General features: G+C 41.1%; 2 protein-coding genes and 1 long non-coding RNA gene across 9 annotated transcripts; 1 reads left to right on the top strand and 2 right to left on the bottom strand.

Annotated features, from left to right (window-relative positions):
• Positions 1-151: 151 nt before the first annotated feature.
• Positions 152-10,119, bottom strand: ppm1ba (protein phosphatase, Mg2+/Mn2+ dependent, 1Ba). 7 transcript variants are annotated; one of them, XM_029835345.1, is made up of 7 exons: positions 9,760-10,119; positions 4,639-5,565; positions 4,341-4,458; positions 3,673-3,787; positions 3,402-3,459; positions 2,818-2,834; positions 152-2,223 (listed from the first exon to the last, which is right to left on the bottom strand). In XM_029835345.1, coding segments are annotated over exons 2-7 (1,203 nt in total). In that variant the 5' UTR covers positions 5,533-5,565; positions 9,760-10,119; the 3' UTR covers positions 152-2,222. The 7 variants fall into 7 exon arrangements, with proteins under 7 accessions (XP_029691205.1, XP_029691202.1, XP_011601433.2 ...); XM_029835342.1 differs by lacking the exon at positions 2,818-2,834 and having other exon boundaries at positions 3,390-3,459; XM_011603131.2 differs by lacking the exon at positions 2,818-2,834.
• Positions 10,120-16,779: 6,660 nt separating this feature from the next.
• LOC115249629 (uncharacterized) lies at positions 16,780-19,990 on the bottom strand. The gene is made up of 3 exons (XR_003888302.1): positions 19,874-19,990; positions 19,506-19,729; positions 16,780-17,768 (listed from the first exon to the last, which is right to left on the bottom strand). It is a non-coding gene; the product is annotated as an uncharacterized lncRNA (long non-coding RNA).
• znhit2 (zinc finger, HIT-type containing 2) lies at positions 19,974-22,195 on the top strand. Its single transcript, XM_003963885.3, has 2 exons — positions 19,974-20,050; positions 20,263-22,195. Exon 2 carries the CDS (start codon positions 20,307-20,309, stop codon positions 22,035-22,037), a length of 1,731 nt encoding a protein of 576 aa, XP_003963934.1. The 5' UTR covers positions 19,974-20,050; positions 20,263-20,306; the 3' UTR covers positions 22,038-22,195.
• Positions 22,196-22,683: the final 488 nt, after the last annotated feature.

Raw genomic sequence — 22,683 nt, 5'->3', positions numbered from 1 at the left:
CAGTTAATTTTTTAAAGGATGTATAAAAATATACGCAAGTGTTATGTAGTTAGTTTTATGTAGTTAATGTTTTTTTAAAAAAAGAAAAAAAAGAATTTGAATGTGATGAATGGATTTGAATTTGCCAGTAGGGCAATAAATGCTGAAGCCATTTGAACTGAAGTGCATGTTTTATTGACATTTTCACTGACTGTTCCGCAATATCACAACAGCATAGTGAAATACAGGACGAAGGAATGTGAGCATTCAGGGTGTTAAACCTTTTCTGGATTTATTCAAAGATCAGGACGTGCACACCAGTTTCCTACTACTGTCTTCAAAATACGACATTTTCAAAAGCAGGGAATAATTTAACTGTAGGACTTGGGTCAGTCTATATTAGTCACAGCATACATCTGTTAACACTGACCACAAATTACAGAAGGCTTGGACAAATTCTCTGTCCTCGGGAGGACAGGACAGTTGTCTTTGTTCAGTTTGTGTCTCACCTGGTTACATTTAGAATAAATGGCAGCATCAAAAGTTGAAATGCTTCAAGAAGAAAGAAAACACATTTCCTGCAGAGGCACAAAGAAGACAAAACTAAAACGCAAAGAGAGCTTGTTCTTATGGGGCCTCATGAGAATAGGTTGCTGTTTAAATTCCGTCCATACAGTGAAAACTGTAAAGGAAAAATAATACATTCAGAAAAATAAACACCTTTTTATTAAACCCTTGTCTTGTGAAACACTGTGAAACACTTCAGAAACATGAACAGTTCAGCAAATGCAATGAAAAGTATGTTTTCATATTTAAATTCCCAAGGCCCCAAAGAGCAAAATCCTGAAAGGAATGTACATGTTTAAAATGTTACAGCTTTTATTAACCAACACCCCGACCCCCCCACACCCTGGAAAATTCAACCGCTGGCAAATGCACAAACATGCTGGGTCAGATGGCACCATGAACCAGAATCACCTCTGCTATTACCCGACGGGGCAAAAAGTTGCACTTTTTACAGTGTTACAACCCAAAATAGGCAGTATCAAAAAATATGCTAGATGATAAATGTGGAATATGTTAATGAAGAGTTTAAAAATTCAAAATTAAATTCTTCTTGTACTTTGGTGGCAAAGATAACAGGCTGATGGTAAAGATGAGGCCACTATGGAAACATGTCAACAGATTTGGATCTATTGTCTTTAGCGAATAAACTGACCACAAAGTCAGCCCAGAATGTGCTGTGCATGCTACATTAATATTGTTGTGCCCCAATCAAAAGGGGCTTTTTTAAACTGCATGGATGACCTCAGAGTCCTGGAGAGAAGACGGCTCTCAGAAAAACCAGGTTTGTGTTTGCAAAAAGGGCAGGAAGGACAAAGAGGACAAAGAGGAACTGACATACCAAATCAACAGAATGTGAATATATATCATTTGTATCTAACACATAACTTATTTTTACCTTTGACAACAACGGGATGAAAAGCTTATTATTCTGGAAATGGCCACCAATATAAACAAATCACTTCTGACAAAACATACTGAATCAAAAGCGTAGGGAAAAAGCTATAAAAGCAGAAGCTACTGCACTGTTATGAGAGACGGGGAGGGAATACTTGCAGTCTGATATTTAATCCCCAGTAAAGGTAAGCTCCTGTCTGCAGCCAGCCACACCATCCAGTACCAGCCACACCAACCAGTACCAGCCACACCATCCAGTACCAGCCACACCAACCAGTACCAGCCACACCAACCAGTACCAGCCACACCAGTGTAGAGTAGCTGCATTAAAACTCTTGAAGAGAATGTCTCCTCATCTTTAGGTATTTATCTGCTGGGCTCCAGGACAGTGAGGAATGCTCTGAGACAGTGGTAGTGTAGTGCCAGCAGTCTACCAGGAGCAAGAAAAAAAACTTGCAGGATCGTGTCCACGAGTGATTCCTCAGTTCTGAGGAATTAATGATGGGCACAAACAGCTGGTTGCCCTCTGATGAACACCAGGTGTGTAGCGGTCCTTCCAAACAGTCAATATTATTATTAGTTTCGCTTGTTCCTCTTCACAATAAAAAGGCAACATTTTTTCTTCCACACAGGGGTTTAATGTCCATTTGTAAACTCCATGGATTTTGCTTCAACTTATTTCCCAATAAGGGGGAAGGAGGTGACTATGGATGTCTTTGTGCAGAGAGGTGGTCCTGCCTTTGTGCTAGATGGCTACCAGTGGTACTCCGGTACATCTCCACTCTGCAGAGTAATGAGAGGGGGGAAGAAAAAAGGGACAAGGAACATTTGGGGGAGGAAAAACAGAGCAAGAGACGGGAGAAAACAAGAGCACAGCATTAGCAAACAAGAAGCACTCCTTAGAATGATGGTGATTGTAGATTTGTGTTTGGACTTCAAGGCCACGATTTCCTCTGATAAATAGGAAACAATAAAGCTGGAAAGCAGCTACAAATTTGAAGTTAGTCAGTGTACATTAAACCTGAGCACACAGGTCCATTCTGCAGCAGCCCCCCATCAATCCCTCGGTCCCATGGCAGGAAGTGACAAAGTAACAGAGGCGGGCGCCTCGCGTGCAGACGAGGAAAGACTTGCTGAAACTGCGATGCATGCGTGTAAGAACAGTGCATGCGTGTGTGTGTTTTAACAGAGGGGTGGACAGGAACAGACACATCAGAACAAGGAGACTGATGGAACAACAGGGGGAGGAACAGGACATACGTAGCAGGACGCCACTTACATGCCTTCGGGAATACGTGAGCGCGCGCATGTGTGTGTGGGGGTGGTTGGAAGAAAAGGAGAGGGTTTAACAGTAACACACAGCACATCATCACTTACCAAATGAAACAGGAGGGCTGCATTAATCAGAGGTGAACACACAGTTAGAGAAATCAACACATCTCTTATGAGTCAATGTGTGTTGGTGAAGTTTGGGGCGCTAAAATCTGTTTATTCCTTTAAGAGAAACTACCATGACTTTTTTACTTCCAGACTGAGGAAGTGTGGGTGGTGTCTTAATCAGGCCAGTAGGCGTGACACAACGGCCGACTGTGATCCAAAAGTTGGACAAGAAAAGGAACAGGTAGAAGTAGAAAAAGAAAGAGAAACCACAGTGACGGGAAAATAAAATACAAGTCTTCAAAGTGAACCCAGACTGCAACCGACAGTCTGCAGAACAGAAATATCCACCTGTATTCAGTTGAACAAAACCAGTATTTTAATGCCTGCTCTAAAGCAAACACACATACTGCAGCAGATAATGAGCAAATGTTTACAACATGCACACCTGGCAAAGGTCTGGTTCAAACTCTGACATTTTAAGGGAAAAAAAAGTCTGATTGCGCTTAAGATTTTACCTAAAGATCTGAGTAGACAAGGTATTAACCCAAGGTCAAAGCAAGTCAACATACAGCGACACTCACCCCGTCTTCCTCCCTGTACAGATTCAAACGGTTGTAAATGGCCTCTATAACACTGCGTCTGAGAGAGAGGACAAAAAAGTGTCCTGTTAGACATTAATGACAGGAAGAACACAGTGTTTTCATTCTGATTCTGCATTGAATGGTCATGCATAAAAATCCCCTCAAGGAGCCGATTTTGAGTCATGTAACATAACTGGACATATAACTTTATTAAACTGTGGAATAACATACAATGTTGTTAGAAAGTAAGAACTCTTTAGAGGTTACATACTTGCTGGCCAGACCTCCTCCTGGTGGCAGGGTGGGCATTCCACTGTCAGTGGACAAGCTTCTCATCACTGTTACCATGTCTGGAAACCCCACCTCCTCAGCATGACACAGCATCTCTAAAACAACAGCAGACATTGTTAGACAAGTCTGTTCATAAAGCCTCCAAAGTCCAGGAAGACCTGAGGAAAGGTAAGACAAGAAAAGGAAAGTAGAATGGAAAATGAGACAAATATGGAGCGAGAGGGGGAGAGAGAGCAGAGTTGTATGACACCAGCTCAATGGCCAGCCAGTTCATTCTTTCCCTTGTCCTATTTTCTTTCCATCTTCCAGGAACAGACGGTAACTAGAGCAAATGCATGTGTACCAAATGGAGAAGTAACCAATAGCCAGATGGATGGGGAACCCATTCAAATAAGAGAAGGAGAAGAGAGAACAGGGACTTCAGAAAAGGGATGCGGAAAAGGACGTTGTGGTGGTGTCATTCCTATGTCGCCGGTTGTCACTATCTTTGAAACGTCGGGATCAATCAGAGAACGTGTGTGTAATGATTCAGTCGAACAGAACCTGCCCAGCAGTCATCAGGAGTCATTTCAAAGAAACTTCCCTGGAATTGTGCTACAGAACCTTGAACAGTATGAAAACAGTCAGTTTACTTTCATGCATTCTCACCTTCCACTCGAGACTCCAGATAATTGTTGAGCTCAGCGTCTTTTCTCACAGCTTCCTCTGACACTTTGGGAGCGCCAGGCAAACACACTAAAACAATACTCATGTTATCCCGACTCCCCTGTGATGCAAGAAGACAGGATTTAAAAAACAACAACAAAACAGCAGCAGATACAATAAATTCATATGTAGCAAGTTAAAAAAAAAAGCAGCATTTTCTTTTATATAGCACTTCAGCTATTGGGTATATTATTCTGCATAAATCATCTAAATTCTGCTGAAGAAAGAACATAAGACACACCTTGTGCAGGCAGGTGTCCACCACTTCATTGCAGACTCTCTCCAGATCATCTGACACTTCAAGTCTCGATTTTACAAAATCACACAGTTCCTCGTTGGACATGACATCCCAGATGCCATCGCACGCCAGTATCAGAAATTGGTCCTGTTCTGGGGCACGCGTCATCTCACATACTGCTGGTTCGGGGCTAACCAGTTGCTCTGTGGGGCCCTTCCCGTCCACACACTTGTAATGATAGTCCCCCAAGGCCCTCGATACAGCCAGTGATCCGTTAACCCTTTGGATCATCACTGTGCCGCCCGCATTTTGAATCCGCTCTCTTTCGCGTGGGTTGCATGGTTTGTGGTCAAGTGTGGAGAAACAGACATGTGAATTGCGGTACAAAACGGCTCGAGAGTCACCGCAGTTAAAGAAGATGAAATGCTTCGGCGAAATGATGACTCCAACCGCCGTCGAGCCGCTGCGGTCCATGCCGTTGCGAAGTTCAGAAAAGCTGCGCATGTGCTCGTCGATTCTCAGGAAGCCCGCCCTGATCCCAGCTTTCACTGCCTCCACTGTCGGAGAACCTGATGAAGGGTCAATGACTGAGCCGTCTGGAGCCTTGGGGCCACTGTGGGAGCTTTGTGAACCTCCAGCTCCAAAGCTTGCATTGATTATATGATCCAGAAGATGCTTAGAGCAATAGTTGGCTACTCGAGAGCCGGCATGACCATCGTACACAGCAAAAAAAGACCAGTCGCTCATACCGGGAGCAGAAAGTCCCAACACAGCTGTGTGAGCGTCCTCCATGTCCACTCGCCAACCCTGCATGGAGCTCAGTCCGTAGCTCAGGCCTTTGCCCTCCCCGCAACAGTTGTGCTTCTCCGTCTTGGGCTTATCCAGAAATGCACCCATGGCTCTGCTTGAAGAGACCCAAGTGTTACCTGTCTGAGACAGGAAAAACACAGATGAACCACTGCAGGAGAGTTCATTCAGGGTCAGCAAAACAATGAACACCAAATGTCAGAAACAAGTATTCCCAAGAGAAATAAACTTGGTTCTTGGTGCTGAAGAAATTAATCCAGAGTAGTCATCACAAGAAGTGCAGTTGAGGATGGTATTAACTGGACCTGCATTAGCTAAATGAAGAGTTGCATCAGGCCTCACCCTGAGGAAAAACTCCAGTTGGTGTTACTTGGTTATGTAATATGAGAACGTAGCAGATTTCTTACTGAATATCACATTAAACAGCCTCAGATAAACACATGACTAGAACTATCAATACATTTCACTTCAAAAGTGGCGCAACGTTCCCGTCCCTTGAGGACGCACAGATGAGCTTGTCCAAAGTATAACAGCAAAGGAAGACTAGGACATTTTTCTTGTCCAAACAATGAATATGTCCCCAAAACTGAATTAGTGTAGTTTGATGAACATGAAAATGAACATGAAACCCTACGATGCTGCACACACTGCATATTGTGCACAGGCACACACACTCAAGTGTGTTTTGTTTTCAAGATCTTACTTTGTTGAATTTTCTGCCTTTCTATAGCTGCCGACTGCAGTTAAGGTTACTCAATACCAACGAATAAGAGGGCAGCTGTAAAACTAGTAACAGCTGTAATATAGTATGATAGTTTGAATCAAAGCCCTTTCATCTGCGACACATCAAACGTCAAAGCTTCTTTGATTTTCTGATTTTGGTTTGATTCTCTTTTTCCAAGGTTAAAGGAAAATTCCATGATAGTGAGGGCTTTGCCTTGCAGGGGCACATAGAAACAAATCCGGCTAACGGACCCCCCCCACACACAGTTATTTCATTTCAAACAGGCAGTGAAAGGCTTTACAGGCTAACTCCATTCAACAATCAGTTGCTGATGGGATCCAACCAGGGTCAGATTAGCCTGTCAAACCCAGACTGAACTACCACTACAACAGTCTCCCCCCAGCTCTTGTGTGGTGACAGGCAGGGTAGAGAACATGACGTAATGCTGTAACAAGCATCAGTGACAAGGCTGAAATACATTTGTGAGTTAGCTCTTAATGTTGAGCTACAAAACCTTCACAGAGTAGAGAGTAGAGAAGTTTCAGCAGCTACCGTAATTTCCGGACTATAAGCCGTTATTTTTTTCCTACACTTTAAACACTGCGGCTTATTCTACAGTGCGGCTTATTTATGGGGTTTTTTCGTGGCGCACTATCACAACTATTGTGAATCATTCATTTTTACTAACCCTCATCAACATGGAAAATACTAGAAGAAAAGCATATGATGCGGCTTTTAAGTTAATAGTGATCACTCTGGTGGTTGAAGAAGGAAATCGAGCTGGCGCACGTAATCTTGGCATTACGGTAATCAATAGCGAGAAGGTGGAGACGGCCGCCTGAAGAACTGATCCAAAGCAAAAAGACGACAAATGCTTTTAGACGTAAACATTGCAGGTGGCCCGAGCTTGAAAACGTTCTGGAAGACTGGGTGAACACACAGAGAGCAGGCGGCCGCGGTGTTTCCGCTGTACAAATCAGACGGAAGGCAAAAGCAATCGCCACCGCGATGAAAATAGAAGATTTTAGAGGTGGGCCATCGGGAGTTTTAGATTGTTCATTGTTTGAGTAAAAAAGCATAAACAATGTAATTTGTGTGTAGCTGATACAAACGCATATTTCGAGGTAGCTGCATTACAGACACCGTTATTTAAAAAAAAGCATTTACCAGTAGAATATATTTATGTTGCTAAGCGGATTAAAATAAAAGTTAAAAAATACTGACATGATGAAAATTGGATTTAAGGTCTCTGTATAAACATACTAGTGAAAAGAGTGGCTGTTGTTTCTTACCTGTCTGTTTGTCACTCGTCAGTGACTCGTCTCTTACGGTAATAAAAACATATACCGGTACTGAATGTTTTCGATCTAATTTTTCATATTACTACGTGGGACCTGCGGCTTAAAATCCGGTGCGGCTTGTATAAGTACAAAATTGATTTTCTTTCTAAAATTAGATTATGCGGCTTTTAATCAGGTGCGCTCTGTAGTCCAGAAATTACGGTACTTATGATGTGAGATCATCTCATCCACCACAGTAAAAACAAAATGTCTCCTGTTGCTGCAGCGATATTGTGCAATCGCTGTTAAAGGAACCAACATTTTTTTTTAAAAAGTGATACTAAACAAGAATCAGTTGTTTTATATGTGTTATTTTGAGATACAGAACAGTCACACAGGGGATTACTCTTCTTTTTGATAACTCATCAATTTGCATAAGAAGTAGTCGATTTCCTGGAATAAATGCTCTTTGACAGACAGGTGGACAGACAGCCGCTGTCCATCGTCAGTGGTCAATAAGAATGGAGTCAATGTGACAACAACAGGAAGTGGACGGTAAACGCCAATTTATGTTATATGCAATGGCTGTCAAAAATAATAGCTGACATAAACTATGATAAAAATATTGACCAGCAAAGTTAGATCCCACAAAACACATTTATATAAACATAATTGTCAACACTGTTTCTGATAATAACTGACTTTCTGTTCCTTTTATCCCTCTCTTCCAACTAGCACTTAAAAATATTAAGTTACACTCAGGAAACCAGTTTAAAGTGCATGATTGTGTGTTAATAGAATCAACTGAAAGGTGAAAATATACTTAGACGGGACAAGTCAGGCAAAATTATTGTGATGAGAGCAGGTTTCCATCAAGGTGCCAACGAAAACACATCATTGGTGATGAACAAGTCAGGTGGACAAGCCCATTAAAGTAGCAGCCAGATAATAAACCAATTAGTTCATTGGTAAAACTTGGCAATAAAATGTTAGATCATTAGGGAAAAGCATGCAAACATGACTAGTCTACTTTATAACCACATCATTAACAGTGACTTAAAAATCACCAACTGAACTCTTTAATTTGACAACTAAATATTCAGTATTCTATTCATTTTCAGAATTATACATAATTATAATTTCTTGCAGCCTGGCATATGTCAATATTTAGTGGCAATGTTGGTTCATTATTACCTCCATTATTGGAGATAATGTGACAGCTGGCATTTGTTTGTTAGCAAACTAGCAAAATTATGAACAGATTTTAATCTTAATTTTCAGGAAAGGTTGACAATGGGCCAAGGAACAGATGATGTTCTATGAGGTGGCAGATTCTGGAGTGACTTTGAACTTTGATGGTCCAAAGGTCCAAAATGATTATCCAAGGGGCTTTGATCATAAAGTAATCCACTATGTTATATAACCTTGTATTACTTCTGCCTATATATGACCCTGCCTACACACACACACAAACATATGTGTGTGCATATATATGTATACATACATATATGTGTGTGTGTATTTATCAATCAATCAATCTTTATTTATATAGCGTCTTTTACAATCAAAATGGTTTCCAGGCGCTTTATAGATTGATGGGATGCAGCAATTATCTTTCCCTCCATATATTGCAGATAAGAGACATTAAGGCCTCGTCTCTCCAAGGCTCCCCCAACATCAGAAAATGCATGAGTGATGCCTTCATGGCTGACGGATCAGAACCAGTGGTTTAAATGGGCATTATTTTACTCACTTAGAGATGGGGAAAGATGTTATATCGTTGTGCTCATTGGGTTCTTTGGGCAGATTTTAGCGGCTGGGTCAGAACATTAAAAGTCCTGCAAAAACGGTCAACTTTCAGGTTGCGACGATAGAAATTGTGGAAAAACCGAACATTTTTTTCTAAAATGAAGTGCCAAGTGTCTATTTCAGTCGGTCCATGCTAAAAGGTAGCATTATTTTATAAAGTGAATAATAAGTGCTACTTTGCCATTTATGTTAGCCATGAAACTACTACACTTTTGCAGGATAAAACAACAAACATTACGTCATTTTAATTATTCAAACCCATTTTAATTATTCAAACCCATCAGAGTTCATTAGCGGGCCAACATAATAACGCACAGCTTCACTGTCACAACAAGGCTCAATTTTAATTTTTTGCCGTTATATTCTATTAGCTACTGACCTTAATGTCCCCAAACTTCTAATACAACCACTGGCACTGGAGCTCTAATAGACAGCGAAGTTGTCAAAGTGTTGATTATCCCGAGGTAACATTGCCAGAAACGTCGATAAACCAGAGTAACTCACTTAATACGAAGAGGGAAACTTGTAGCCGTGTGCTTCAGCTCAGTACTCCGCCTTGTTGTGATGCGCTGATCGGTCATCGAGGTTAGCCACTTTGGTTTTTCGGCCCCTGTTCGTCAGCTAGCTTTAATAAGGCTAACAGCTTTTTACACCATTAGTTCTCCTTTCAGCATGTCTCTGCATCGGAATAAGGCTTTTATGTACATGATTGTCATTATAAAACCAACAACCGGAAAACATATACAAACTACACGAGCTGTCGTGACAAAGATATTTAAAGAAATATCGCTCCGTTCAATATTATGAATGATTTGTATAACTAGCTACTTTTGGCTAAAGCTAAATGTATGAAGCAGATGACGTTGTTTCTCAACGTGCAGTTTGCAGTAGGAACACCCCCTTTCGTTCTCTTCTTTGATTGGTTAAACGCGAACACGAAGTTGAGACACGATTGGCTACGTGATATGTCAATCAATTCTCTATTGGGGAAAAAATGATGTTGCTGGCTGCACTTAGATGCACTCTAGGCGTTTAAAATGTGTGTAAAAACACGTATTTGTTTTTTTGCTCAAGCACCATCATGGATATAATGTGTAAAAATTTTTTTGACAGCACCACAGTAGCATTATGGGAGCTGACGAAGCAGCCATTATTAACTTTAGCTGATTGCAGGATTTAACTGTCTGTGTTGTATTTCCCTAGCTTTGTGTTGTATTTCCCTGGCTCATAAACTTCACCCACTTCTCTCTTGAAACAGTGAATATATAATAAAGGCATTTCTTTGGTTTTTGAATCAACTGTCCCTTTACAGATTAAAAAGTCTCTACTCACAGTAATTCACTGCTCCATTACAGTGTGTGTTAAAGATAATGTCATTATATTGACGCCTCTGTGTCTGCCTGTGGTTGTATAAATAGTCATATTCTTCTTAACTGCTTTTCCCCTTTCAGGGTCAAAGGGAGGCTACACATAAGGGTCCTGGATGGAGCATTTGTGGGTTCGGTACCTTGCTCACGGGCACCTTGGCAGTTCTCTGAAAGTGTTCTGGAACCTTTCCCTACTACCAGAACACCTCCCATATTGTGTCAGCACTGGCGCTTGAACTAGGAACCCTCCCTTTCTCAGCCCAGTCCCCACAGACTGAGCTACCACTGCCTGTTAAGGAGTGGATTTGCCGTAAACATTCTCCAATTGGAAAGTGATTAAATGGCATAGAGGAATTTGACTGCAGCATGTGGATTTGGGCATCGTTATTGGAATAAAATCATCTTTGCCTTCATTTAAAAAATATGAGCCACATGTAAAGCAGCTTCTGCAGTTTCCTGCATGGGGTTGAGGCGAGGCCATGCCTATTCATGGTTTATTAATGGGTCAGCAGGTTGTTTTAATTACAAAAGAGACTACGTTTCCAGTCGATACTGCTCAAGATGGTAAACATTGGGTGAAGTGGCTTCACTGCTCTGGCTGTTTGCATGAAATCCCCCTGTGTCTGGTTGTGTCTGCAGAGTGCAGCAATCATGCCCTGCCTTGCCCTTCACTCTTCAAACACAAGAGCACTTGAAAAGCTGATTTCCTATTCCACAGATTGAGCAGGTTTCTTTTGTCAGACGAGGAGCCGGGTCAAAACAATAATTGTTGGCCAGAAACTATACAATGCTCATTTGATTTACATGTCATTTTCAAGTCTGCTCTCCAAGCTCACAGTGTTGATGACAAGGTCTTAATCAAATGTTTACAAGGACAGATTAGTCCCATTTCCAGAATCCTGCAAAATGAATCTAAAGTGCAAGTGTTTTTGTGAGAGTGAGAAAGAGAGAGAGAGTGAGGGAGAGAGTATATATAACAAGCACATACTTACATATTAATGCATGTTATGTGCTGGGTCAAGCTGCTCCCTCTGCTTAATGGGATTAAAGTCATTAAACAAGTGTTTACTAAACAGGAGAGGACCTCTCTCTCCTGCTTTGTCTTCAACTCTCTCTCTCTCTCTTTCACCCACACACTCTATCACTTCACTCTCTCCTCCTCTGATCCCTAATCAGTGAGGCAGCCTCAAAGTGCCTGGGGGCCTGAATATGAATGAGTGCAGCTGTCTTCTCTGGGTTATAAGACAGGCCTCCACTGAATATACACATTTATACACATGTGCATGTAGAGAAAAGAGTGTATGGAAACAGGCAAGGAAATGCATGTGCCAATGTCATTCGTTTGCAGACTTAACTCATGCAGACAAGGCTGTTCCAAGCATTTCTGTCACACAGATGTCCTAATGTAGAAAGGACACACCCACTGGGTTAGACCAGAATCAAATCTAGAATCTTCTTGATATGGCTTTGCTCATCAACAATCAGCACAGAGCAGGGCCTTATCACAAGACCAAAACCAAAGAGGGATGTCATAGTACAGAGCAGATGTATGAAAAGAATTTTGTCCCATCCAGAGAGAGAGAGAGAGAAAGAACCACATAAAGTTGGTTATGTCTTGTTTACTGACCAAATGTAATCTTGTCCACATTAATGAAATACCCCATGTCATATTAGCACTATAGGTGCCCAAAGTTTCCTGTGCTAGAGAGCCATTTTCTTGAATGTCCATTACCCACTCCAGCAAAGTTTGTAAATTTTTGTCATGCTTCAAATTGTGCAAATTTAATCATCAAGAAAACCAATGTTAGTAGGCACTCTTGCCAGGAGATGTATCCTCCCAGTTTGTGTCTGAACTGGTTTCTCCTCTGCAACTCAGGCAACAGTAGCGTGGTCAGCAAATGTGTCAACTACAGGAGAGCTACAAAGGCCCTGCTGCTCCACGAATTATTAGATTAGCCTGAGCTGTAAAATATGAGGACCATCGGTAGGATCTCACTGCCATCTAGTGAGAGACATGTGCACTGCTGCCTTACCTGAGAGACTTCCGTGGATTGGTGATGACTGAAACGGGTTGAGTTGAACGCTTGTCTTCACCCGAGGGTCAGACAGTTCAAACTGATCATTCGAAGCATGTAGTTTCAGTAGAAAATGCAAATGGATACATGTTTCTGAATGCCCACCACTGTGCATTCAATTTCCTTGTTCTTTACAACACCCTTACCAGATCTATATGGATAGTTTGCATATTTGTTGTTCATTTCTTGCTTGGAAACCGACACCATCCAATTATTTTTACATTAAACTCATCAAAGATGCACTTCTGCAAATGTCAAGAATCACAGTTCTGTGCCTAACTGTAACATAGGAGAGTGGAAATGACCAATGGAATGGCAATAAATGGATTGATTGCTGAGTGTATTGCTCTCCAAGGTGACCTCAGATTATGAAGTCATTCTCTTCTCCTCGAGATCTCTAAGTGATCTCTCTCTTCCTGATATTGGGGAGGACTTCAGCTGGAAAAAAATCATTTAACAAAGCAAGGACAATCTTCTCCTTGGCTGGGTGCAGAGTGGACCACAAACTTTCTCCCTGAATTAGCTTCATCAGTTTGCTCCAGGTACAGGTTCCATCCATGGTTTGGAAATGAGACGAGATGTACAGGTGAGGAATCATAAAACACACTTTCACTTCTCCAATTTGATTAAAATGATTTTTTTTAAAAAAACTAATTTCAATAAGGTTGTATAATTGAATTAGTCGTCAAGCAGCTGTGTGATCATGTGTGAGTGTGTGCGAGAGTGCGCCTGCATGTGTGATGCAGGAGGATTTGCTCTCCCACAGAATTACCACACTTCCATAATTGATGGTGTCATTAAAATATGCAAAAGTACAAAATACTCAGTGGAGAATGTTGTGTGGTGATGAAAGGTTTTATGATGATAAGGTTTTACTATCAATAAATCAACTCCAAGTAAACCACAAACAGCCCATCTTTCTTTCATTGCTGATTTGCATGTGTGTGTGTGTGTGTGTGTGTGCGTGTGTGTGTGTGTGTTGGTTTGACTGTTTCAGTGTTAGACTCGTACAGTGTGATCTAACATCAGCTGACAGGCAGGTTTGAGGCCTCTCTCCAGGGTCCTGTGTGTGTGTGTGTTTCTGTTTGTGTGTGTGTGCATGCATGTGTGTGTGTGTTTTGCTGTAGTGGTGTGTGTTAATTGACAGCTCAGTGAGACCAGCAGCAGTCTACTGTGGTGCCAATGTAGAATCTTTTCTTTCTCTCTCTCTCTCTGTCTCCCACTCACGCATGCACACACACACGCACATACACACACACACACACATCTACACTAGCCTTCTTTAGTCTCTCTACATTTAACGAGTCAATTCTGCAGCATCTTCACTTATTTATCCTTCTCTGTATCCTTCTCAGCCACCAACCCTAAAACATCAACTTTGCTGGAGCCACTTGAGACCCAGCCTCTTTTGTCTGACTGGACATCATAAAAACACACACATTACCACACAGCTGTGCAGGTATTCCCATGACAGCGCAGGAGAGCGAGGGATCAATGGCATACATGAGAACTGGATCGTGTGGTGTTTGTGTGAAAGATGTTAACGTCACAGTCAGTCTCAGGTTTTTGCCTAGTGGTGTGTGAGAATGTTTGGAACTATTGGAAAAGGTTGGGGCCTGAAAATATGGCTTGTTCTTTTCTGAAGAAATCTGCAGTTTCAAAAAGTTTCATAAGCCACACACACACACACACACACACACACACACACACACACACACACACACACACACACACACACACACACACACACACACACACACACACACATTCTCCAAAGAAACAAACGTTTATTAGGAAACAGACTTGAAAGAAGTGTGAAAGTCTAATACAACTGTGCTGATTGATTCACTTTAGTGACAGACAAAAAAATCACAACACTGTAAACTGATGTTCTCATTTATTTATAGAGGGGGGAAAGGGTCAGGCTGAAGTTAGTAGTTAACATCAATGCTTCTGTGTGTGTGTATGTGTGTCTGTGTGTGTGTATTTGTAGGGTTGGATGTCAGTTTTTTACAGGATGTCTGACAGCCAGCATATGATCCTGAGACAGCGTGACAGCTGCCATCACAACGTCTCTCCAGACTAACATACACACATATGCAAGCATACGTACACACTGATTGACAGCTTTGGCACCGTGTGACAGACCTGCTACATCCTCCTGCAGCCACCAGTCCCAAGGACAGAGAGGTGGATGGAATGATGGAGACTGGGATTAAGTCCTGTGGGTATAGCGGGTATGAACAGGAGACAGATAGAGAGACGAGCACAACACGAAAGGACTGCTGGGGATTGATGGATGGCACTTGTGCAAAATTCAAGCAAGAAAAGATAATAAATAACAGCAGATGAATTACACCGTTTAATGACCAAAGAAAAGAAGACTCTGATGCCAAAAGCACATTTTTTAAATTGACATGAGTCACAAGCACAACACCACTGCATGAAGCCTATGAGCAACTGCAGCACACTCGCAGTAAGATGCACATCCTAATTGCTTCCATATAACAGCTTTCATCAGTTCTCACTTCACCCCAGGCCAGATTTTCTGAGCCCAGCCCTCCCTCAAACATTCACCCTGTAGGGGAAAACAGATCCTCTAATGGATATGTGTCAGTATTGGCTGAGGTGTGACAGATGGGTATAATAGTCATTGCTCTGGCAACATCAGCGAGATACAACAGCCTCCACTATGCTCGAGGATGAGATGAGAAATGTCTGACATTCCACGCTACACAACTACATAACAATATGGGTTTATGAGCGTGAACAGTGTTCACAATTAATTTATTCTCCGTCATTTTGTTGTGTTCATATTTAATAAACTGTCACAAATACGGAAGCTCTGATGACACGACGCCAGTGTATACTGACACAAATAGAGCTGGATTTTTTTCCTTTACACACGTGTTTGCTGGCATCTTCAGTCTTCCTGAACATCGATGATGGCACTTGGACTTGAGACAGCAGCGATGCCTGAGAGCCTCAGGCAGCAAGGAATATTCCCAGCTCAAGTAGTTGGATCCTTGTGCTTTTACACACTAACACAATTGAACTCACCTGAAAATACACCTTTTTATTGTATTGCCCATGTGAGACATTAGAACATGTGTGTTTACATGTATTACAACTACACACAGCCACACGTGGAGACAACTCCACGCTGTGCTGGAGGGCAGCTTTACCATATGCCTTCTCCCAAAGCAGAGCTGATCTGTCCTCCTCTACTAATGTCAACATTGCAGGTTGCTTCGGAGAGCTGTCAAACACACTAACACACAACCTTTTCCAGATAAGATTAACACACTCTGAGAGTGTGATTATGGAAATCTTCAAAATGCCACATGTTCCCTCTCGAAATATGTGAAAAGTTCCTTCATTGTGATGTGTCTTCTACATAAGTTTTAAATTTAAGTAATTTAAGTATTTCAGAGATATTATCTAACTTTATTTGCTGCAACTAAAGAACAATGTTTTAAAAATCTGACAGTTGTAATTATTGTAACAAACATTCTTTATCCCTCAAGTCACCATTAATTCTATAAAAAGGCAATTATATGAGCTACATAAGCAGTTGCGTGTACATGTTTGACAAAAATATTGTGAAATGTGACATAAACATGTGTCAAGCTTCATTTGTGCTGTCAGAATAAAGCAGGGACAGAAAGATACAGTAAATAAGTGAGAGAATATTCAAGAGTGAAGATAACGTGCAGTGAGGCGTGCAGGTGTTGGCGCACGAAGGATGTTTTTTCTTATAAAATGGATATAATGATGTGACTATAGCCTTATTCACATTCCCACAGTGTGTGTGTGTGTGTGTGGGGGGGGGGGGGGTGCATGTGTGTGTCTATATGACAATTCATTGTGACTCACACATCATGAAAGAGGTCAAGATAGAGGTGAAGATGTACAAAAAAGGGTTGATACACAACAGTGGACAAAGCCTGTGTCCACTCTTGTCTTGTTTATGATCTGCACAAAAGTAAAGCCGCCATGGCGGTGGCCTAAATTCCTGTAATACGTCTCTATTCAATTATTCATTCACAGGAATCAAGTTTTCTGTTTTTCTATTACCGTACTTGTATTAAACATGATTGGAATAGCAAAAATCTGAAAATCAAAGGACTTGGCCTGTTTTTCTTAATGCAGTATGCAAGAATTAACTCCCAATCCATGTGCCGAATGTGAGGAAACAACAACATCAACAATAATTTGATTTTTTTTTTTTAAAGAAATGCACATGATTTATCATTGGAAATAATTTTTAGCATCATACATTTGGAAATGTGCAGATTGATAAAGATCCAGCTACTTTGGAATAATATATTTTATTTTTTATGGACTTCAAAGTAACATTACACTTTTTTTTTCTGTGAATAGTTGTTTTTGCATGAAGGAGCATGCTGAAACACATTGTTGTGTCCCAGGTAAAAACAATAGTGATGCTATTCTAACATGAAAAGGAGCCCATGAAGGTTCTCAGAAGCCTCAGTTTTGTAGCCCAAGCTGACTCCATGGTTTTCCCAAGGGGACACACTTCATCACATTTTCACTTTCAGCCACCAGCAGTCACATTAATCTCCATCAAATGTCCCAAAGACATGCTTGCACATGTACACTACAGTGCAACAGATCACAGCATGGATGTGTCCGGCAACACAAAGATTTACAGCATCATCCCTGGATGCCACTAGCTTGAAACTGTGATCTTCACACATATGACACCTCTGTTTGACAAGGGCCACACAGGCAAACACACACACACACACACACACACACACACACACACACACACACACACACACACACACACACACACACACACACACACACACACACACACACACACACACACACTGTCTGCCTCTGCTGCTGTCACATTTTCACTCCCTGATCCACATGGACATACACCAATCCTCTGGGACACAGACACACTACTCTCTTTCACTTCTTCCTCCACTTTTTTGATCTGTTGCTCCCTCTCATGGGAGTGGAGAGAGGTCGGGCCCGAGGTGAGATAGATGAAGAGGGGTGATACACTGATACACAGTCAGTCTCAGGTTTGTTCCTGTGGGAGTGTTGTGATGGAGAAGAGGAGAGAAGGCTTGAATTTCTTTTTTCCCTTACAAATCATGAGGAGGCACAGATGAGTGATTAAACATAGAAAATGAAAGCATACTACTGGCTATACGGCATTATTGTTATTTTAGTTTTGTTGTGTTACATCTTATAGAGATTTTCCCCATAAATGATATGACCATACTCTCTGGTTTTGGAAAGCAGTGGAAGATTGATATTTTTAATTGACATCCTATCTTCTTGAAATGCAAGTGATTGGAATGTACGTATCACTAGAGAAACATCCATAAAATCAGTTAGACCACTGAAATGAAATAACTGGTGGTGCTGAAAGTGATGCCCTGAATCATTATTTTTCTGTCTACAGACATAAAGTGGAGTTCCTGAATATTTTCTCCTTTTTCTGTTTGTCAGTGCATTCTACAGGCACTTTAGGTCACTCAGAGTTTACCTCTCCACCTATCTGTGTTTTAGCACATCACATGGCACGCTGCACCTAGCACACACTCACACATTCACTGGCCGAGGACCTGTAAGAGAGGCGGCAATTTGTTATGTGGACTTGGTGACCTGGCAAAGGTTGTCATGTGGAGAAAGGAGAAAGGAGAAAGGAGAAAGGAGGGAAATAAATGGAGGTCTGTGATAAATTCTGGTGAATGGATAAAAAAAACAACAACAGCTGGGTAAATAATATATCCTGAAGGTGAATTATTTAGTGGTACATTCATGCTTTCATGCAGGGGAGTTGGCCTTATGTTCCTGGGTTCATTCATGAAAAACTGCATGTTGCAGAATAACTATACATTAATGTCGGCAGCTTTTTAACAACTTTGGCACATTATAGTGCTTAAGTTCATTTTTATTATTATTTAAGAGATGATTTAAGAGCCCTCTCTAAAATGATACTAAGCTGGAAAACATGTGTCATTAGAGCGAGTGTAGAAGTGTGATTATCTGTGTAAAGTCAATTACTCATTCTGAAGAAAATATTTCTGAGTGAACACCACACACACACACACACACACACACACTGACACAAACCCTTTCAGGTGCCCTATAATGCCAAATTGTTTTGAGGTGACGGGTGACAGAGCAGTGTAAATCAACATACAGTAAGTCTCTGTTTTACTGCACACACATGAACAGACACAAAGACACACACACATATCCTGCTGGATAGTAGACATTTCCAGACACGCCATAGCTGGACATGCCCAAAAGGCAAAGCCTGTTCCCTGTCACCTATCAGCTGGTGGCAGACAGCAGGATATATGTGTGTGAATCTGTGTAAGGTGTCGAAAGTCCCAAACATTCAAAGACAATTATTCCAATTACACTATAGTGTAATTGGAATAATTGTTACACTATAGTGTAATTGGAATAATTGTCTTTGGGAGACAGTGTAATTGGGAGAATCTTTATATTTACATGGAATATGAAAGTGTATAATATTTGCGTCTAAATATTTTTTGCTGCTGTGCACTTTTTTTATATTGTTTTAATGAAAACTGTAACCACTACAGGCAATGCTATACTACATGTTTTATACCTTATGAAAATAGGGCAAATGTTTTTACATGTCTTCTTCTATATGCATTTTGACAACACTACTGCATATAGTGGCAACCCTAAGAGTCAAACAGTCTCTTATGGATTTGGTGTTGGGGTACATGTCAGTGAATGTGCCAGGAAAGCATAAAGGAGACATGAGGAGACAGTGGCCTACCCAGGACTGCTGGCATGACAGCCAGGGGTGGGGCTAAGACAGCATGGTACATGTCAACCTCAGACTCCATTTCCTCTTCCCTCTTTCCTGATGGGCTCCGACAGGCAACAGGGAAACCCCTTGGCCCAGCAAGGGGTGGACAGCCATCTGACAAATCCCCACCTGCATGACCTTTTACCACGAGTGACCCCCTGCAGGAGACACTCAACTTATAGCAAATAGCCCTGTGGGAGTTGGAGACACAATCAGGACACAGGAGGAAACACAAATTGTTTTGAAAGATAATCAGAAAGTTAAAAGATTTATAATCAGGTCTACTGTGACAGTATATTGATAACAACTTTTTTGTCATTAAATGTATAACCCACCTGCAGCCTTTCCTGAGCATTTGTAATTTCCTGTGTGTATAACATTATAGAGCCCTTATCAGAACGTTTTCTACACAAATATTCATGTCTGCAGCGCTTTAGCTTGCCGTTCTGACGTCATCAAAATGCGACGACACACGTAGCAGGCTTGTACGTGAGCCGAGACTATCAAGAAAGGTGAGTGTTTTTTGTCTTGTTCCACATAAAAACTTTTTGTGTTGAAATTAAACTTTTCTGCCAAATACTCCTTAGCGGCGTTTTTGATTGTTTACTCAGGCACATCGATCAATTACTGTAACTGCGTTCTGAAGCTAACGTTAGCATCACAGTCTGCAAAGATAACGTAACAATGTACAGTATTTTATTTTTTTAATTTGCTTGATTTCCAGGTTTGCTTTTCTGCACCTAAACAACGCGATTAGCCAGGATCACAATGAATGCGCCTTTTCGACGAAGAATGCCTCAATCTTTGAAGAATATACTTACAGATATATCACCGAGGAACCAGTGGACTGAAACCGAGTCTGATGCTGTGAGCAGAGATGGGATCATGCTCCCACACAGAGGTCAAGAGGAGCTCATCATGCCATCCAAGACACCAGAGGAGGTGGATGGGATGGTGGTCGAAGGCAGTCATGCCAGGAGTGCCATCTGCATGATGTGTAAATGTAAACCCTCTTGTTACACCTGTCCTCGGTGTAACCTCCATTATTGTAGCTTGGCATGCTACCAGAGCCCAGATCACTCCATGTGCTCTGAGACATTTTATAAGGAGTCTGTTCTAAAGGAGTTGAAGGATATGGGAAAAACAGAAAATGAAGGGAGAAAGAAAATGCACAAAATGCTTTTGAGTCTTAGACAAGAGGCAGACAGGACAGATGGGGGAATGGAAAGTTTGTTAAAAGAAAGCAATATTGTCTCAGATAACGAAGATGAAGGGCAATTAGAGACTGCAGAGAAAGTGCAGGTTATGGAGCTCTTGTCCAGACTAGCTGAGCTTCAACAGTCTGAAAAAGAAAATTCAACAGAGATTGAGGGTATTTTAAGAAGTCTAAAGGAGATCGGGGAAGGAGGAAAGCTAAAGAATGAAGACATGGATGAAGATGCTGAAAGTACAGAAGATGAGCTGGACTTGGCTGAGAGGGTTTCAGAGCTTGATATCGACAAGCTTTCAGAAGAGGAGCTGTGGGAACTTCTCAGCGGTAAAGAGAAAACAATGTTTGTGTCTCTGTTAAAGGATGGAGGTGTTGCCAAACTGGTTCCTCCATGGAAGCCATGGTGGGAAGAGCATGAAGAGGAAGGGAGAGCAATGATTGAGATGCTTGATGAGAAAATATCTAAAGTGGTGACAGACAATTCCACTACAGCAGAGAAGCCAGACACTGACCATAAAACAAAGGTATCACAAGAAAGAAACAATCTTGGCAAATCAGCAAAAACATTTAAAAAAGTTGAAGGAGAAACACAGACAAGCAAGGACAAAGAAAGTTCAACAGCTCAAAGTGCCCCTCCAATTTCTGATAAAATTCCAACTTTGAGTTCCTTGTGTGCGAAGCCTTCTCCCCTGATATGCTTCGGTTTGGTCAATGCCCTTTATGCTTATGCTTTCTCCTTGTGTCTGGTTAACAATGACACAGATTCACTGATGTTTGAATTCTGCGACATAGTTCTTGCACTGTCTGAGGCATTGAACTCAAGCAGGGTGTTCAGCTCTATTCACGAGGCCATAGAAAGTGGGGAAAGTCGAATTTACGGGGAGGGGTATCTCGACAAAGAGGATCGGCTTGGCCCATCCAGGGCCCTGGAAGCTGTGGCCCACATCATGACTGGGAAAAATGTAAAGGATCCAGCTGGATATTGTCTGGCAGCATTCAGCCAACTTCGCTCGGTGCTCTCAAAGGCCAGAAAGTCCCTGTCCAAAGGTGGAGAGGCTAAAGAAACGAGACAGAAATACTTCCTTGCAATGAAAAAGTGTGAATTCATGCAGGCTTGGATAACAGAAAATGTACACCAAATGTATGCACTAGCTATAGAGTTGTGGAATGAACACAGTAAAAGAGAATGTGTAAGGAGAAACATGGAGAAGACAAAAAGTGTGGTTGCCAACAACTTAAAGAAAGAGAAAAACAGAGCTAGTGTTAAAGCCATTGAAGAACTTAGCTAAAGATGCCTTGATGTTCAAAACATTCACTATGTCAAGCATTTGCATGTGGAATTTTATTCACACCATGTGTATATGCAGATTTAAATGTTGATGTAATCCATATTGTTAAATTAAATGACCTATTTTTGTTGAAAGAGAAATAAACAAATTAAACAGGTGGTTTGACTAGTGATATAAAAGCATTCAGACATAAAATATTAATAGAATTGCAGTATGCTGTTTTTGTTGTACTTAATGAAAGTGTTCTTGTTAGTATGAACAATGTCATTAATATTAAGTCATAGGAACATAAATCAATTAATTGTTTATTTCTAATGACAATTGATATTTATGTTCTTGCACAATTGCAGTATTGAGATATTTATCACAGCAGATGAGCAATAAATGAAAGATGTCAACATAAAAGTTTTGATAGTTGCCAATTGATATCGTCATTTTAGCACTGATGAATTATTAGTAAATTAAAATAGTAAAGTAATTAGTAAAAAAAAGCTGTTTGGTAAAGTTCACTTTGGATAATTATATTCCTACATGTCTAGGCTGCTATTACAATTCAATTTTCCTACGGGGATGAATAAAGTAAATCTTGAATAACTCCAATGCTATCATTGATAACGTAATTACATTCTGAGTTCTCGCGATATTG

This window comes from Takifugu rubripes, chromosome 4 (assembly GCF_901000725.2).
Source record: "Takifugu rubripes chromosome 4, fTakRub1.2, whole genome shotgun sequence".
NCBI classification, from domain to species: domain Eukaryota; kingdom Metazoa; phylum Chordata; class Actinopteri; order Tetraodontiformes; family Tetraodontidae; genus Takifugu; species Takifugu rubripes.
The sequence above is the reverse complement of the archived record's forward strand: the minus strand, read 5'-3'. Positions and strand labels throughout refer to the sequence as shown.

Excerpts from the sequence above, each read along its gene's own strand:
- ppm1ba (XM_029835342.1), bottom strand. The coding sequence starts at position 5,532 with ATGGGTGCATTTCTGGATAAGCCCAAGACGGAGAAGCACAACTGTTGC. Across the intron at positions 4,459-4,638 it reads TGGACACCTGCCTGCACAAG|GGGAGTCGGGATAACATGAG; the intron begins GTGTGTCTTATG and ends CTTGCATCACAG. Across the intron at positions 3,460-3,672 it reads GGAGGAGGTCTGGCCAGCAA|ACGCAGTGTTATAGAGGCCA; the intron begins GTATGTAACCTC and ends CCTCTCTCTCAG.
- znhit2 (XM_003963885.3), top strand. The coding sequence starts at position 20,307 with ATGAATGCGCCTTTTCGACGAAGAATGCCTCAATCTTTGAAGAATATA.